Source organism: Lates calcarifer, linkage group LG9, assembly GCF_001640805.2.
Source record: "Lates calcarifer isolate ASB-BC8 linkage group LG9, TLL_Latcal_v3, whole genome shotgun sequence".
Classification (NCBI taxonomy): Eukaryota; Metazoa; Chordata; class Actinopteri; family Centropomidae; genus Lates; species Lates calcarifer.
Window position 1 is genome coordinate 14,977,657 of NC_066841.1, and position 19,801 is coordinate 14,997,457.

General features: G+C 41.0%; 1 protein-coding gene across 1 annotated transcript; it reads left to right on the plus strand.

Moving 5' to 3' along the window:
* The first annotated feature begins 1,444 nt into the window (after positions 1-1,444).
* Positions 1,445-16,748, plus strand: pdcl (phosducin-like). Its single transcript, XM_018662386.2, is given in 15 exon segments — positions 1,445-1,658; positions 1,761-1,844; positions 4,411-4,527; positions 5,717-5,857; positions 5,956-6,099; positions 6,766-6,947; positions 7,622-7,705; positions 7,997-8,215; positions 8,217-8,244; positions 8,858-9,144; positions 9,453-9,600; positions 10,428-10,786; positions 14,580-14,763; positions 15,065-15,246; positions 15,633-16,748. Coding segments are annotated over 15 exon segments (2,730 nt in total). The 5' UTR covers positions 1,445-1,651; the 3' UTR covers positions 16,197-16,748.
* The last annotated feature ends 3,053 nt before the right edge of the window (positions 16,749-19,801 follow it).

Consider the following 19,801-nt stretch of genomic DNA (forward strand, 5'->3'; position numbering starts at 1 on the left):
TCATCTACAACAAAACATGTCTAAATATTTAGCAGGAGCCAGACAATGCAGAAATTTCTACAATGACGACCAAAGGGAAGTCAGTTTACAAATGAGTCAAAAGTTTAAATTTTATGGCCGCAGCTGGCAGACGTCGGTGGAGACCGCCGTGGTGAAGGAAACCAGCAGTGAGAGGCAGTGGAAATGTACAGCTGAGTTCTGCAGAGTTGTGCACAAGATTTTTTGTGACCTCAAAACATGAGTCAAGAAAAGCAGGGAGCGTTGACTGATGTGTTTCCAGTCAAATAACTGTCCTGATTCACAGGAAACCAAAATGGGTTTTCAAAGTTTGCCAGCTTCTGTCTACACACCATCTTCATGTACAACTGCTTTATTTGTTTGAGGGCCTGGCAAGTTTAACACGATCTGCAACCTCACAAGGTGGTGGGGAGTATAGCCTCAATCAGAGATAAGCCTGCAGGGATTTTTTGAAGCTGCAGTGTTAAGTGTCAACATACTTCTTGGCATTGCTGCAGGGTTTCTCCTCTGCGCTGCCAAAATACTCTCCACCTCTGCAGCTTCACCCTGTTGTTTTTCCACATTCAACGTTAAAGTTACACTTGTGCCTGTTTTACTACAGCTTATCTCCTTATTTTCTGTACTGTTGCTAAGCTTGCTGTGGATGTTGCTTTTACAGAAATATCATAAATCAAAATGTTTTCTAAGGTGAATATTCATTTTGGCTTTAAACATGCGTATCTTTAGTCTGATGCTCTATGTTTAGTACATACCTGTACACAGGGTTGTCATATTTTCATATGAATAGATGAATGTAGAGAGAAACTACATCCTGAAAGTGTTTGTGACATCTGTGTCATTCAAGTTTTACATAATGTAATATAGCTTTCGTGGGCTTCTTTAAGTCCAGGGTTGGAGGTGATATCGTCCATTACATCCACACACAGTCCTGACAGACTTCCTTTACTTTGGCCTTGTGACCTGTTTCCCTGCTCTCTAAACTGAGTGTCTTTTGTGAAGTTCTCCCTGTTGCAGGTGCATGTGTTTAGACTGGGCTGACTGTGGTTGGTTCAGACTGAAATATCTCAACAAATATTCAATGTATGGCTCTGTTTTGTTAAGGTGTCCCAGTAAACCACCCTGAAACTGAAGCAGCTAAATGGAATTCAGCCATCATTAACTACATCATGTCATCTGTGAAGCAGAAAAGTGTTTTGTTTGCTATGAATATACGGTATGTTTTCATCCTATCCCACTGTATCATCTCTTGACCCTTAAAAAATCATATTATAAAATTAGATATCCAAATATGAAGGCAGATATGCGACAGTACAGAGCATTCAACCATGTGTTCATTCAGCCAGCAGGAGGCGATAAAGAGCTGGAGGCACGCACTTGGCTCAAATTGCTGTCCCAGTTTTTCCCATCCCCTTCTGAGGGCAGGTAAAGCGCAGTGCGACGGAGCTGCAGCACTCAGAGAGAGTAAACCTGTTGGTTTGCTGGTTCTGCTGCTCTGTCACTCTCACCGTCTCTCTGTTTAACACCTGCACCTCTTCCCTACAGAGCTGAACCCACTGAAGTCTGGATTATTGCACTTCTCTTCAGTTTTCTTTTTTGAGTTGGAATGAAATTCTCCTGAACTGAGACTGCTGTAATGAGATGTAAGTATGACTGCTTGTGTGGCTGCTCTGTGTGTTTTTACCTCTCTGCTACCCCCCACCCCCCACTGCTTAACACAAATTGATTCCAAACTTTTGCTGAAGCCTCTGTCCTAGGATCAGTTTGCGCTCTCCTTTTGCTGTTGCGGGAGTCTGCAAGCCTGGGTGATGAAGTTACCTCCAACACAGGTAGGTGAGAGGTCAGTGGGTTTGGGTGTACTGTTGTGCCTGCATTGTGATTTATATGCCTGCCAGTGTGAGCGTTTTAAGAGCCGCCGGGTCTGACGCAGGAAACACACTGAAGAGGGTCTGAATTGGTGTGTGTGTGTGTGTGTGCCTTTGTTTTCCTTATCCCTGCTGTTTTATTAGGTGTTCCTCAGAATTTAGGGGGTTAAGGTGGCATCAGGCAACTAGACATTCTTGTTACCCTGATAACAAAGACAGGCCCCGGCAGGCCTGCCCCGGGCGCAATAACATGACTTCATCCACCAGAAGAGGCACTGCAGAAAAGATGATTTGTGTAAGGTCATGTTTGACACCTTATTTCTTTTGTAAGACAGATTATATTCAGGAGAACCAGGCAGTTCGAGACCTAATTTTTTTTATTTTTCCAATGCATATCAGCTCCTTTCATAGTCTTCTCATTTAAATGAAAGTAAAGGACAGTAACATAATTTTGCTTATTTTTACCTGTGATCCTAGCACTTCCTGAAAGATAAGATTTTGAGACTCAGCACTGCAAAATTTCTCAACATGGATACATTTATTTCTTACCGTGTGTAGACCCCCCCCCCCCCCCGGACAGACTTCAGACTTTTCCTGCCTGACCTGTGGAGACATGCAGCCTGACCTGTGCAGCCGCAGCCTCCCCCTTACACCCTTTATAAACAAAAATATACCATCCTGCCCTCGGGCTGCTATTGTCAGCTCTCACACTCTTGAACAAAACATTCTTTTTCTCTGTTTTTTTTCTTTTTTACAAACGCCAAGTCCTTTGATTGCCTGAATGAGACAGTGTGTCATCATTCCAGTCAAGGCCCATGCAGGAGGACTTTCCAAACTGAGACAAACTGAGTCACAGGAGACAAACTTTCTCCATAAACTGTTGACTTAAAAGACAGTGATTCATTTCCGCATTTTAATCTGTAGTGCAATAAGTGCATGTGGGGTCAATTTTCCCTCTCACGTGTGACATTTGAACTCTTGCTGACCTATTGAATCAGGCTGCTGGCAGACAGAAAAGGGTGGGCGCTGTGTAATCAGAGAAAGGGTGTGTTTTTGCGTCTGTGGTAAATTATTAGAAGAGCTTGCTGCTGCAGAGCATTTCATCAGAAGAGCTTGCCCTTTACCTGGAAGTTTTTTAGTTTATCGCATGGTTCGCATTACGTGCATGTCTGTAACACTTCTCCCTGAGCTATTCAATAATATTATGAACTGAAAGTCATCTGTGCATAAATCAAAAGGTGAAGGAATGCCTGATATAAACAGTCTTATCTGCCACCATGCAGTAATTTAAGAGAATTTAGTTTCTCAGCATGTAAAACGTTTGCCTGTTGTATCTTGTCAGTACTTATTTCAGACAACCTTCTTCCCTCACCGTCCTAATGTTACCGTCTGTACGAACAAAGGGCTTTTCATGATCATGTGTTTTTTTTTCCCACACTCATTTGTTTGAACTGTGAAGAAGATACATACACAGACGTAACCATAACATGATTGTACCCCCATAACAGAGGTAGTTATATGTCTATGTGAATCCTAACATCTTTTCTATCTAAAGGAGTGGTTTTGGTAAATGGGTTTACTTGCTTTCTGGCAGAGAAGAAGCAGGAGGAGGAAGAGAAGAACGAAAGCTTAGCTTAGGGTTCTCCCCAGGAGGAAAGAGCTAGTCTGGCTCTGTCCAGTGGTAACAAAATACCACCTCTAAAGCTCACTAATTAACAAATCAGATGCCATTTGTTTAATCTGTACAAATACTGAATTGTAAAAACAGCAATTTGGCAGTTTACAGGGAGGGGATTATGTATCAGACTATTTTTTGGCCGGACATCGTAACTTCCTGCAGTCTGTGCTGGTTACCTGCCAACTGCCCACAGCCAAGAAGTTGAAGAATGACAGCTGTCCCTATGTTAGTGTCCCTAGTGTCCCTCTGAAGATCAGCGAATGCTTTTAAACTCAACAGCTAATTGAAGTAAACTAGTCTCTGAACTTTGTCTCTTTTCTTCCTAAAATTACACCTCGGTTCTTTCCAAGACAGTTTTGAGAAATTCTCAGGAAACATGAGAACATAATGACCGTGCAAAAGAAGCTGTTTCCAGAAGTGGGATTAAATAATTTTACCTGTTTCCAACTCAAACAAACCTCCCACAGGATACTTTTATGTGCCATTTTATTTGTAGTAAAGCAATGCAGGAATTTATCTGTCTTTTTTCAAGATGCTGACAACTTTTCCCACAGAACTGCTAAAAACAAGAGCTGTACTAGGAGGGGAATTAAAATGGAGTTACCTCATGGACAGATGTTTTTTTTTTTTTTTTGTTTTTTTTTGATAATAGCAAGTCCTGAGGGCTTAATCTGACAGACACAGAAAAGACAGATGTTTTTGGGGGAGAAATATATCACTGCAGGAAGCAAGACTGCAGTGATATATTATAACTTTTTTTTCTTCAGTGTCTGAGCTTCATATGTGATCTGCCAGAGTTTATGTAAGCATTTCTCACGGTCTTTTGACATGAGTTCTTCTTGTTTTTCACAGTGAACCCATGCTGTTATATCCCCTGTCAGCACTGGGGTGTGTGTGTGAGGTATGGGGAAGACAAGTATGAGTGTGACTGCACTCGCACCGGCTACTATGGAGAAAACTGCACTGTCCGTGAGTCCAGTTATCCTCAAGAGATTCTCTTTTATTACTGCACTTTGGGGGAATTTGAAATATTCTGTTATGCCTTTGTACATCAGGGGTCAGATATTTGGCTGATGAAAGGCTCTGTTGTTGTTAAATCAGCAACATATCCTGGCTTACAGAGTTAGGACCTCTTGTCTAGACCCAAATATTTGGAAAAACTGGAGGAACAGGGGCAACTATCAGGAGGAGACCAGCTGGAATTGGTGCTTCTCCAATGAACCACTCTCTAATTATACTGGTCTGTTTCTTGTTAACAAGGAAACCTCACACACTGTGGTGCTTAATCAGATGTGATGTATTTGGCTGACAGTTATGCAGTTACGTCACACACACACACGGAATAATAACCAATGGTTTGAATGCAGAGGAAAAAAGAAAAGACAGAGTGGGAGGAGAGGGAAGGAAAAGATTACCAAAGTCAAACAGGATACAGGAAAATGGGACTGAGTGATAACATTTACAGAAACTAATACTTCATTTCTTACGTAAGGTACAATAGCCAAATACATGTGGCTCCATTATTCTACACCAACAGAATAAACTTCAAAACATCTTTATTTAAAACTACACGAATCAGCAAATAAAACATCCTTCATGTGTTTCCAAACTGATTGAGATTTTTGCTCAATAAATGACTAAAATGTTTTGTTTTTATCACCATTGCCAATTAATATTCTTTTGTTTGACTCATTTATTAGCTGACTAATCATCACACCAACACAGTGGGTACAATCTCCGCAGGGTTTTTTTTAAATTGTAATTTGATTAAATACCAATTATTTGAGGAATTCAGCATAAGTGACTGAGCACTCACATCTCAAACTAATTTTCTATTTGATTAACACAAACCAACTGGCACAGAGTAAACCTGGACTTTTTGGGGCCTTAGGGCTGTTGTCCCCTTTGCCTATTTAGTAATCGACCTTTGCCCCAGGATGCCTGGCCCCATTTTATTCAATTTCATTCACTGAAACGAAGTTCTGATCATTCAACGGTCTATAACCACGCTATTAAAACCAAGCCCACATTTGCTGAGTGTCCCATTAGGCTGTGATATAATGACTTTGTTATACCAAGTGAATTTCCACTCAAATTCCCAGATGCCTCTGATTTCCAGAAACAAAAGATTGTTTTTCCGTGTATCTTTTCATCACAGCGGAGTTTTGGACAAGAGTGCGTCAGTTCTTCAAGCCCGGTCCAGATGTGGTGCATTACATTCTCACCCATTTCCACTGGCTCTGGGACATAATCAACCGCACCTTCCTACGGGACATTCTCATGCGCCTGGTTCTAACAGGTCAGTCAGCAGTCCACTCAAGGATATTCATTCAGGCCTGCCATGTAATCAGTATATCTGATAACCTATTTTTGTTTGTTTGTTTTTCGTATAAACAGTCAGGTCCAACTTAATACCCAGCCCTCCAACTTACAACTCAAAGTATGGCTACCTCAGCTGGGAATCCTACTATAATCTGAGTTACTACACTCGGCTTCTGCCCCCGGTGCCAGACGATTGCCCTACACCTCTTGGGGTCAAAGGTCAGCCACTCATTTACATTAAGTTTAAAGCTGCATTAATCAATATTTTTGTATCATGATTGGATCAAATGACTACATGTAATGCAAACCAGCAGTAGAGTAGTCTGGAATTCTTCTCAGCACCGTGGATCATTTTAGTGTTTCTCAGCTCATTGTTTGGGTTTTTACAGTCACTCTCACCACTCTCATCAGCTCAGTTTGCAGCTTCTGTTTTCAGTCTAAAAGCTCATATAATCTGCAGTAGAGTCTGCACTCCACCAAACAGAAGGTAGACAAAGTCAGGGACTAGCTAGTGAACACAGTGGAGCATCTAGCAGCTGAAAAGCCAGATATTTCGCCCAGGAATTGGTACAGGTACTGTAATTACAGTGAATACAGTAACTGAGTAAATACACTCTTTCCACAAATGGATGGTTTTGATTATGTGACCGCATCAGTAATATCAACTGCAGAACATATCCTTTCTCCATTGTTTTGTCAGTGAAACTGAACCTCTCACCACAGTGACATGACAGAGATTATTGACCTTGGATGGTTCAGAAGTGCAGTGTGATGTGTTAACTGTATCAGTACTGTTTTCGCAGATGCGCTGTTTCAGTATTATGACTAGAGGCATGGTGTATCTGTGCCCTGCGGTGTGTGTGACGCTGTGGTGTTTCTGTTCAGGCAAGGCTGGGCTGCCTGACCCTGAGCTGCTGGTTGAGAGGCTGCTGAAGAGAAGGACGTTCAGACCCGACCCCCAGGGCACCAACCTCATGTTCGCCTTCTTCGCACAGCACTTCACCCACCAGTTCTTTAAGACCTACAATCGCATGGGCCTGGGCTTCACCAAGGCTCTATCGCACGGGGTTAGTCCATTTAGGGCTTCTGTCCATTAAATAATGTTGTGAGGATAGACTAATCGCAGAAGCAGCGAGCTAGGTTTTAGACATATTGAATAATAAAAGAATGCATGCAGTAGGCCAGGCATGAAAGAACAGAAGCATGTATAACTTTGTGTAAATCAGCAGGAACAGAAATGACAAATTTAATGCCAAGGTCAATGGAAGTCCTCTTAACATTTTATGACAGACAGTTGAACTGGCTGGTAAATTATTACTGGATCAGATTTATCATTGTTAAAAAAGTAAGAAAGTTTTGGGACATCAATCATTTAATGTCATTAAATATTGAAAGACTTGTTGTACCACAGCGGAACATGTAAGGACATCATGATTTCTTGAGTACCTGACTGAGACTGAGGGGAAGCATGTAAGTTGTCAACAAAAGTGGGCCAAGAATGGATCCTTGGGGGACACCACAATCAAACTGACTTGCAGAGAAACTGCTAATAAATCTGCTAATACAACAGAGAGGGCTAACCTAGCTAGCTAGGGCTTGAGAGATACAAATGTAACATCTGTGGCTCATCTGTGGCTCATCAATGTGGCTCTAATGTTTGTAGTTGAACAACTCAGAAAAATATTGTATTTATTTACTCTCACCCTCTCAATTTTTTTTTGTCACAATGTGACACATACAGGTGGATGCAGGGCACATTTATGGAGACAACCTGGAACGTCAACTCCTGCTCAGACTTCACAAAGACGGAAAACTCAAGTATCAGGTGAAAGAGTTGACTAACTATGAATAAAACAAACATATCCACAAAGATTATCTGAAGGTCTTCCTTCAGTTGCAATTTATTATCTTTTTTTCTCCAGGGGTAGAGTAAATTTATAATAGTCATTAATCAAATAAGCAATCTGTTACTCACTAATTAATTAATCTTTTATTCTGAACAGCATCTGATATCTCATATCATAGATAGTAAATGTACTGGAAAAGGTTATGAAAGACAAGACTTTGCAGTGAGTTGTTCCGTCTAATTATTCATTACTATTTTTTTTCCCATTAGTTAATTGACGGCGAGATGTACCCTCCTTCTGTAGTCGATGCACCTGTTAAGATGAGCTACCCTCCTGGAATCCCCCCTGAGAGACAGATGGCTATTGGTCAGGAAGTGTTTGGACTCCTCCCTGGTTTGGGAATGTACGCTACGCTGTGGCTGAGAGAGCATAACCGAGTCTGTGACATCCTGAAAGCAGAGCATCCCACCTGGGATGACGAACAGCTTTTTCCAGACCACACGCCTCATTGTCATTGGTGAATTGGGCACACTCAGTAGTTTGATATTTTGGGATATGCGTTCACTTGTTTTGTTTTCCTGCTGAGGGTTAGATGAGAAAATTGATAACACCTGGTTAGCTTAGCTTAGCTTAGCATCAGAGACTGGAAATAGGGGGAAATTGCTAGCCTGGTCTGTCCAAAGGTAACAAAATCTGCATACCAGTGCCAAGCTCAAAAATTATATCTCATTTAAGTGGTTATGTGCTGTACTCTGCTGGTTACTTTGCAACTTCATAGTGACGTCAAGACTGCAGGAGGTCACTGCCCTCTGCGAAGAAAGAATCTGGCATGTAGCAGTCCATAAAACCACAATTTATTGTTTCACACTTTAGATGTTGTACAGATTAAGCAAACAAGATATAACATGATCAAGCTTGAGCCTTAGAGGTCCCAGTAAGTGGATGTTGTTATCTTTGGATAGAGGCAGACAAGCTGTTTAAACGCTTATTTACCACAAATACCGTGATTTCAGGTTTTGCTTTTTTAATTTTGTTTGCTTGGTGCTGGCGCACTTGACATTTATTAGTAACAGTGTAGCTGTGAAAGCACATTTAAGTTTAATCTCTGTGTCTCTGCATGTTTCTCTCAGGTGAGACTATAAAAATCGTGATAGAGGAGTATGTGCAGCACCTCAGTGGATACCTGCTGCAGCTGAAGTTTGATCCCACGTTGCTGTTCAACTCCCAGTTCCAGTATGGGAACCGTATTGCTCTGGAGTTCAGCCAGCTCTACCACTGGCACCCCTTGATGCCTGACAACTTCTATATTAACGGAGATAAAGTGTCATACACACAGTTCCTCTTCAACACTTCTGTTCTCACACACTACGGCATTGAGAAACTGGTGGATGCTTTCTCTCGGCAAGTTGCTGGCCAGGTAACAAACCACAGACATTAAAACCACCATAATGATGTAACATTCGAAATATGCAACGAGAAATTCATTCTATTTTTAGGGTTGGTTGTTTGTAACCTCCTGTCATAAGTCTTTAACTCATAGACCATGCAGTGTTGATTCAAATAGTGTAAAGCATAAAGTGTTTTTTAGCATTCATACAGTCTTCCTGTTTTGGTGGATTTGCATCCCGTGCTTGATTAGGATCACTAATGCTTTTGTATTGTGTTTTTTTAGCGGGGATTGTTGCATTGTGCACAGTGAATTTAAGTTGAACCTTCATCCTACAGATTGGCGGAGGCCATAACATCAATGCTGTGGTGACCAAAGTGGCCGTGGGAACCATTAAGGAGTCCCGCCAACTCCGCGTGCAGCCCTTCAACGAGTACAGGAAGCGTTTTAACCTGAAGCCATACACCTCGTTCAGACAATTCACTGGTAAGAAAAACAGCTCTGTGTGCAGACCACACACCACATGCAGCTTTCAAAGCATGTGATTTATGACTTTTACAAGTCCGTGAGAGCAGCTGAACACACATTCTTGGAATAAATAGCATCAGTTTGATATCTAGGAATTTGTCAAGAGTATTCTCCGTTGCTACTCCTTGTTTTAGCATTGTTTTCCATTGTTTTCATGTGCTGGAGGACATGTGTTGGCCAAGTTCCTCAATTGATCAAGTACTCTGCATTACTTGACACTCACAGCACTGTAGAAAGTTAGAAAATTGCATCATGTTGTTCTGGCACAGGACAAAGACTCTTTAGCCACATTAGTGGCTCTGTGACGCTTAGACACAGTAGTAGGCTACTTTGAGGTAAATGCTAATGTTAGCATCCTAACGTGACGTCTAGTAGATATAATATTTACTATGTTCACCATATCAGTTTAGCATCTTAGCAAGCAAGCATTTGCTAATTAGCACTAAACACAAAGTACGGTGGAGGATGATTGGAATATCAATAGCTTTGTGCTGGTATTTTGTCATAAACCAAAGTATTGTATAAACTGAAAGTTTCATATAATGATGGCACTAAATGAAAGGTCAGGGGATCACTGAAGTTACTGTAATTCATCCATTTTGTTGAGATAATTCAGTACAAAGCACAAATGTCAACATGGTGGCAATATTCTGGTTGCCATGGATATAATTGTACCTTAAGGCCAGTGCTGCTAGTGAAGTAAAAAAATCTAGAAATGAGTCCTTGATGCACTGTAATATAGATATATGCATTAACTGTGCAACACTTATGATTACCTTTTGCAGATAACGAGGAGATAGCCAGTGCGCTTGAGGAATTCTACGGTGACATTGATAGTCTTGAATTTTATCCCGGCTTAATGTTGGAGAGAACACGAGAGGGCTCCATATTTGGAGAGAGCATGGTGGAGATGGGCGCCCCCTTCTCTCTTAAAGGCCTTCTGGGAAACCCTATATGCTCTCCAGATTACTGGAAGCCCAGCACCTTTGGAGGCAAAGTTGGCTTTGACATAGTGAACTCTGCCACGCTAAAGAGACTGGTCTGCCTGAACACCAGGACGTGTCCTTATGTGGCGTTCAGAGTACCAAAAGAGGAGCAATCACAGACAGGGAAAAGTGACGGTAAAGTAAGGCCTGATGAGCTATGACCATTTGCAGACACCAGAATGTTTTGTTTGAGAGCATATATGAAGGTGAAAGAGGCTGCTGCTAAAAAAAACGAGAGTTGAAGATGCTTATGTGGTAAACATGCAGTAATGCTTGATTGAACAGCACTGGAGAATCACACAGGACGGGAAATCAAACTTGCCTCTTCCTTAATTTGCTCAATCTCTATGTCACACTTGAACAAACACATCAGCGCGGACATAAACATAAGATTTTTGTTTAACGCTTTGTGCCTGAAGACTGAAATACAATCAAAATACATGTTCACACTGTCCAGTAATAAAGGTATGTATTGTAGGTTTATTTTAAAAGAATATTTTTGCAATAATCATTCATTGAAATAAAACTAAACACAAAGTGGGCTGTTGTCTGTTTATTTAAGTTGGAAGTTATTAAAGTATTAGTCTTTTCTCTAGTCTCCATTCTCACTTCCATTTCTCACTCACTGCTTTTCATTAATCCTATATTTCTTTTGGCTTGAGCCTGAACGCTAATGGCAACAGAGGACAGACAATAGCGACTCTCTTTCAGCATGCACACCAGACATGCAAAAATGAAGCAATGTTATTCTTGCAGCTTAGAACATTTACGTTTAGGTAAACTCTGGTTACATATGGCTTTGTTTATTCGAGAGACCAGCCAGAAAAAATACATAAATCCACAGACACTAGTATGTGCCATATGTCTGTTCAGATGAATTCTTATGTTAACAGAAAGGAGGGTGAACCCATATCCTGTTATTGCTATCATGGTAGCTTTTGTAAAAATGTTTAAAAAGAAAGGAGTAGAAATGAAGTCAAATATGTCTGACATGGCAATTTTGGTGCCACAAGCAGTGGTTGCAGTAGTAGTAGTAGAAGTATGTGAAGAAGAAGTAGAGAGAAATATGTCATTATCATATTGCCCTCTAGTTATGAAGGTTGGAACTGCATAGTAACACTTACAACATCTTCCAAGTATGTATCTCAACAGACTGGCGCCAGCTCTGAATAGGTGGAGCAACTCCAACTGGTGGAGCAACAAGTAGGAAAAACCCAGGGATGATAGTTCTTCTCAGGATGATCATTAAAGAAACAGTGGAAACAAAATAAAAAGGCTAAACAACGTATTATGAAATTGCAATCCTGCTCCTGTTCAAACCATTGTTTACTAGAATCAAAGCAAAATAGCAATTTCCATGTCTGAAATGGCAGAGGTGCAGACATGAAGCCTAGTAAATCTTTCTCCAAATTTCAAAAGTCGTATAAATCCTTTCATCTATGTGATTCCCATCTGCAGGCTTCAAATTGAGAGAGCTTCTGTTTGGATCAAGGGAGCTGTCAGTGGCGTAGCACAGAAATCAGGTCCACATCTGGAGTCTCAGTGGGCCCCTTTACTCTTTTAGTACATCCATTGCTACATCTCTACAATAACCTCTACCTAACACATTCATTAAATCTGTACTTTTCACATCATTCTCTAACCACTTTTACTGTGAGGTTTTATACACACTATTTGTGTCACAGGCCTTCACATCATCAAACTGAGCATAAGCAAAGGTCCAAAACTGCCTGACTCTGGCCCCTATACTGAAAAAGGCTTTCTGTGTTACTGTTAATCATAATGAAAGAAAACCAAATAAGACCTTGTTGGAATCATGTGTTATTTGAAGGATTTAGGTGAATTAGTCTCCAGCAAGTGGGACCAAGACTGACACAACATAGAAATAACATCATAAAAACTACACAGAGATATGCAAACCATTAGCTTGACAATTAAAACCGATGTCCTCTAAATAACTATTATCAAGCCCCATTGTCTTCTTCTAACTGAGCAAGTAGCATCTAAAAACCTACAAAGAGAATTCTAATTCTAATTTTGTTCACTGAAAATACCCGTCTCTCTTGTGCCATGATTGTGACCTGTGAGTAAGGGGGAAAGCAGGGTTTCCTGGATGCCTTGGTAGAGGGCATGGCCAGATAAACCCCCTAAATGAGCCTGAGGCAAAAAGTTGTTGCTGGGACCCTGCTGACCTCCAGTCTGCATGGCAGAAAGAAATCCTTGCAGTCAATCAAATTGTTTAGACCCAAATGATATGGTATAAACCTGGGGCTTTTGGGGCCCTTGGGAGTTTTGGGTCCCTTGGTGACTGCCCGCTTTACCTGGTTAATTTGGCTATGGAGGAGGTATATCATGGAAGACTGTGAAATGCCATGTATTATAAATCAGTCACTGAACTTTGCTGAAACCACTTGATCTAGAGTGTTATTATTTTCCCATGTGAACATCTGTACACATTTTAAATCACACCAACAAGGTTTCATGTCAATCTTGGGGCCTCAAACTCACTATAATCGCTCATAAATGGCCTTTGCACAGACATTAAGAACCGTTTCACGTATTTCTACGTCACTGGGGTGGATCCTCGTGTTGCCTTTTGTGCTCTCAGTAAAGTACCAATTTACAGTAGGTTAACTAAAACTATAGCGCAAATGTGCGCATCTTGGGCAATATGTGTGTTTACATTGTAGTAGCAAGTATGATAAATTAACAGACACGAATTACTGATGCAATCTCCGGTGTGTCCACGCTTTAATAGCAAGTCTGAGCAAAATGACGACTGTCTATGCGCTTATGTTTAAAATTTACGACACCTCTGTGAACATTGAAAGCAGCCATTATCCGGGGGAGCGTCTTGTGGCAGCTAAACCTAGCAGATAAGCCAGCGTGAACTGTGTGAGTTGGTGACATTTTAAGAACATTAGCTGGCCATAAATTCAAGGTAAGACCAAACCCTAACATTCATGAGCAACGGAAATTTTGTATGTGTTTACAGCAGTGCGTAATTTACGTAATTAAACGTTCGTTTCGGTAAAGCTCGTTTACGGCTAGCTAATGTTTACTCAGCTTACGAATCAGAACATATAGCTCGGTTGGCTATCGCTAATTTAACTCACTTTCACAAACGCAGGCAGACTCCGTCGGTTCGGCCCGCGTCCTACTTAATAAGCAAGATAATTGGATTGTCTCTGTCCTCTTCCCGGTAACGTTAAGATACTTGAGGAAATAACAATAACAGTTAACAGATTGCTAACGATTACTAGCTGATTTAGCTGTCACAGCAGTAGGGAGTCTCATAGGTGTTGGCTGCGGGCCCTCGCCTTTTCTGTTTACATATGTTGGAGACATTATATTCAAAGGCAGGGGAGAGATATTATTATTCATTGTCACCTAATGCCAGCCAAAATAAACAAAAGAGCTGTGTGCAGTATTGTGGCATAATATTATCTATTTTCCTGCTCAGCCACTATCTATATAAGAAGGGCTTTATAAAGGGAGTCTGCCTCCTCCTCTGTCCATCTGTGCACATGGGCTGGCTTACACACTTACACACGGCTCAGTGCATCATTAAAGGACTTTAGGCTCGAGTTTTATGAATTGACACACTTCGGTATAAGCTATGTATAGTGTAGGTGTCCTATTTTTGAAAAAAGCCCTTTCTGTTTGACCCATGACAGCTCGGATAACTGTCAGTCCGGATTATTATGCTTCACTGATTGACTGATCTGACTGTTATGTGATAAAAGTGTTGTTAATCTGCAGAGGTTTTATTTGTGAGGCTGTAGCATTACTAATAAGGCAAATGGCAAGGATGAGCTCTTGGTGATGTTGGTAATCAGAATAAACAGAAACATAAGAGTACCATCTTATATGAAAGCAAAAATAATAGGCAAAGTTGAATTAGAGAGATGTATCAGTGTCCTGTTTAACACATAATAACTGCACAGGTGAGCAGTTGTCATGACGACTCTGGATGACAAATTGCTGGGAGAGAAGCTGCAGTACTACTACAGCAGCAGTGAGGATGAAGGCAGCGACAACGAGGATGAGGATGGGGAGAACAAGACCATCCGGGACGCTAATGTCACTGAGCCTGAGATAGACTACAGCGCTGATGGAAGTGCTGTCAACACAGGTAGCACAAACACAACACAAATACAGACCCTAGAGCTACAACTAACGATTATTTTCACTGTTGATTAACTGGCTGGTTATATATAAAATCAGAGTTTCCCAGAGCCCAAGGTGATGTCTTTAAATGCCTTATTTTGTCTTCTGACCAACAGTCAGAAACCAAAAGATATTTGATTTGTTATCATATATGGCCAGAAAAAGCAGCAGATCTTCTCATCTCAGAAGGTGGAACCCACAATTGTTGGGGTGTAGTGTTTACAGTAGTTTCTATGATGACAGTGACACTAGCTGTTCCTTCTCAGGACCAAAGGGTGTGATCAATGACTGGAGGAAGTACAAGCAGCTGGAGGTGGAGCAGAAACAAGAGCAGAAGAAAGAGATGGAGAGGCTGATCAAGAAGCTGTCGATGACCTGCCGCTCTGACCTAGACCTGGAAAAAGACAAGGAGAAAGAAAAAGCGCTGCAGGACAAAATTAAAGGCAAAGTAAGTACAATGGGGACTATTTTATGACATATTATACACAAGTTATTGGCACATTTCACTTTGCATTAAAGTACCTGCCAACTAAGTGACACATTTCTTATGTCCTGAGAAAATGTATTTTATTCTTGTCATGGAGTTATAAATAGCCGAAGTAGAGACCAGTGTGAATACATTACAGGGTACGTTGGTGCTTATGTGAAAAGAGCAGTCTGTGGGATGGCTAGCTCTTTCTCTCATTTCCAGTCTTTATACTAAGTTAAGCTGGTTGTAGAGTCATATCTCCTCTACAGATATAAGTGTGGTATCAGACTAGTAATCTCTGTAAACTCTCAGCATGTCGAACTATTAACTAACTGTACATGTTTTCCTGTTTGTCTGTTCGACAGATGACCATGCAGGAATACAACATGCTCCAGGAGGAGGAGGATGATGAAGACTTCCTCCAGCATTACCGCATGCAGCGCATTGAAGAGATGCGGCGCCAGCTCTGCCGCGGTAAACGCTTCGAGCAAGTCTATGAGCTCAACAGCGGAGAGGACTTCCTGGAGGCTTTAGACAAGGAGGATAAAAGCACGCTGGTCATGATCCACATCTACGAGCCGGACGTCCCGGGCTGTGAGGCCATGAGTGGCAGCTTGATGTGCCTGGCTCAGGAATACCCGCTGGTCAAGTTCTGCAGCGTACGCAGCTCGGCCATCAGCACCAGCGCACTGTTCAGAGACAGTGCTCTGCCCGCGCTGCTCGTTTACAAAGGAGGAGACCTGATCGGAAACTTTGTGCGGCTCACAGACCAGCTCGGGGAAGATTTCTTCGCTGTAGACCTGGAGGCCCTGCTGCAGGAGTACGGCCTGCTGCCTGACAAGCCCCCCATGGTCCCGAAGACGGTTCGTAATGGAGCCATCATACAGAACACTGTGAGTGATGAAGACTCTGACCTTGATATAGACTAGAGCCGCGATATCTAACATGCATTATGTGCTTGGGAAACGTGTACAGAGTCTGCATGGACGATATATAATTTCTATATACTTTTGGATCCCTGTAGTAATAACGGACTGAGCCAGAATCTCCATTTTACTGATCACACAGAAACATACAACCAGCATTGAAGCAGAACCAAAAGTAAATGCACTCAAAACACAGACATCATGGTCCAGTATGTGTTCATCATTCCATGGTAAACAGAAGTTATATTTAATGCGAGTAAATACTAGACATTATCATTATCGAGGACCTCTTTAATATGCAGAGTGAGAATGCTGTAGGTGTAGGTTAAATGTTTTATTTGAGCTGTGACTGTCAACTATTTATTCATTGTGTTAAAACACATTTTCCTGTTTTGTTTCATGTGCATCTTCATTGTATTATACTGTATTTGTCTCACTCTGTAGAATATGAAACTTTCAGCCCTGACAGACTTCTAGTTAATTTTATAACTTTTATATGTGCTGTACCATTTCAGATAGTAAGAAAAAATTAAAAATAAATAGTGTTTGAACTCACTGCTTGTTGTATTTTTATTTCATCAGAGTTGTTAGGTTGCTTCTAATGCAAACAAAACATTTCCCTCTGGTAGTGCTTCACATTAAAACTAGCTAAACACAGGAAACGTTTCACATGATTGGTTATCAAAAATACAACTGCCAATTTTTCTATGTCTGCTGGATTTGTAAATACCAATAAGGAACTATTTGCTAACACATTAACCATAACAACTTCATAAGGCAACAATGTGTTGTCTTAACAGCTTCTTCTACTGCCCCCCAGTGGCTAAAGATATTGCAGTTAATTACCAGCATTTAGAAATACAGTTTATTGTACTAGCATAATACTAATACTAGCATTTACATTTTGACTTGTTAAAGGATCGGTCCCCATGATAAATTCTCAAGGAATCCAAACTACTAATTCTAATACTTAATTAATTTCCATTATCATCACTATTACAACAAAAGTGTGGTTGGTGGAACAACTCTTACACGAGTAACTGATAAATAAAAATTCATCTGCCCACATAATTGAAATGAAAATAATTAGACAAGACACAGGTTTTAAAATGCTTTAATTTAGCTTCCCCTGTGATGACACACCAGCATCAGCAGGCTCCTTTCCAGTTCAGTAAATTTCCCAGAGGTGATTTGTCTAACACAGATTGTGGATAGGTCAACTCATCCAATCCTGTCCGGTCAATACTCACTCTGAACAGGAACCGCCAGTGTTAGCGCTGATCTCTGTGACAATATCAAAAACTCGCCATTCTGCTATATTCACAGTATGTACAGTGTAGTTTGCACTTATCCCCATTGGCCCTGAGATGCTAACTTTACTGGAAAACAGCAAAAGTTTGTGTAGCGCCTCAGTGGAAACCAGACCCATGTAGCCTACAAACAGCTCGTGAGCAGCAGGGTGAGACAGGGTAACATCAGCAGCAGGAGGGTTGTTTCATCATAGAGGTGGGGAGCAGCTGAGCCGTGCAGGTCATGTCCACAAAAGGCATGTTCCAGCAGAAGATGAGTTTCTGCGCTGATGCCTGCCGGGAAAGGACAGATACCATCACGTCAGCTCATGCAAGGTGCATTTAACAGCTTTCTCTTTATCATCCAGTGTGCAACAAATATGGTGCCACCACAGGGCTCACTTGGTGCCAAGTTGATTAACAAAGCATGTCATTTTCCCTCTGGTGCTATCACGACCTGACAAGTCTAACTGCAGCCTACATGGCAACCAAATCAATGCCAACTAATGGTATGGCCTCTGCCACAGCTTGCCCACTCAATGCAGTGGATCTGAATTGTTTCCAGGCAGAGTGGTGATACACACCGTGCTCTGACCATTCGTCCCACAGATGCTGAACATCTTCATGATGCTCGTGGTGTTCGATGATGATCTGGGTCTGAATTAAACACACAGAATAGCTATGTTATTGTCTTTTCAGAACGTCACAACACAGGAAAACAATCTCAAAAATCCATTCATATATAATTCACCCCTCTGGGCGAAGTCAAATGACTGAAAAGAGAAAGCTAAGTTGATGCTGTGTAATCTGAGAGAACATGAGTGAATAAAAAGCAGCAGGGAAGAGATTAAGAGAAAACAAAAGAGGACACCAACAGGAAATGAAAGTAAGGGAAATGAATAAAATGTCTTTCATTTTATTCATTTCCCCAGGGAAAGAATAGACAGCTGGTTTGACCTTGAGGGCCAAACATTTTAAACCCATATGCACTTATGCATGCTCACAAAATGCACCAGAGGACATACTGTATATTATACATCTGTGTAATTAATGTTGTCAATTCGGTTCAGAGGTTTTATTTGTCAAATGCAGGCTAGCATACTCTAAAGTCAAGATCAGAGACTAGTGTGTAATGAATAATTAATATAAAAGATTTTTTTTTAATCTATGTTTTTTTTAAGTATAACAAATAATAATTAAATAATACAAATACATTATGTATTATGACAACAGAACCATTCAAAGAATATTCAGTACAAAGACTTGTATTGCAGAAATAGAGAAGATTCAGTTCAATATTGTCACAAATATAACTGCAGTGAACCTGTATAATTTACACAGAACCAGTGACTACTTGTTGTTGTTGTGAATTATTTTGCTGAACCTCATATTCTTAGTTAGAATTTTTTTTTATTTAGTAAATATGATGAATCCCATGAGGAATCCTACTGAATATTACAGTTAGTAATATATTACTGTGCTTCTAACTGGGTTCTACAGCATGTTGCACCACTACATAACCTTAAATAACTCCTATTTGTATTTGATATTTTGTATAAAAATGGTAAAGAGTACCGGTTGAGTGAAGCCAGAGCATGCGTTTGAGTTCCCTGAGGGCCTGGGTGAGGTTCTCCAGCTGGTCATGGAGGTGGATGTTCTCCTCTATCAGTGCGTGGATTGTATCCTGTAGTTCAAAGCTCCGGCTCCGCAGGACCACCAGAGTCAGCAGCATCAAGAAAAGCACCGTCCTTAGTCCACTCATAGTGACCGCAGCACACAGCCTCTGTCACATCTTCACAGACACCTCGCCATCCTTTCTCCCACTTTGTATCTGAATCCCATGTGAGAGAGATGTGCTTCTCTGCAGAAATGATTGATGCTGGATACGTTATCAGCTTAAAGTCAGGGGAGGTGACAGCAGTTCTGTCTTTCCAAAGCCATGAGTGGAAAGCTGCCAGTGGGTTGCTTTAAAATCTATCCAATGTTTCCTCATCAGTGGGCACAGTGGCTACAGCAAGAGGCCTCAATATGCTTCAATATGATCAACTTCAAATGAAAATGGTATGCTTTAAAATTAAGTGGTGTATAATATTAAGAACTAGGTTTCAGTTCTCTAGGAATTTATGTAAAATTCTCAAAAATATATGGATAGAAAGGGGAAACATTGTCCACAGGGACAGATAGTCAGTGCAGACAGACATTCTTATGTTATTTAATTAGTTGCAGACCTGAAACCAGGTGTTTTCAGGTCATTTAAATATTTGAAAAATCTGTAGAATTTTTTGACAAATATAAAATGTGTTGCTGTAGTTATAGGCC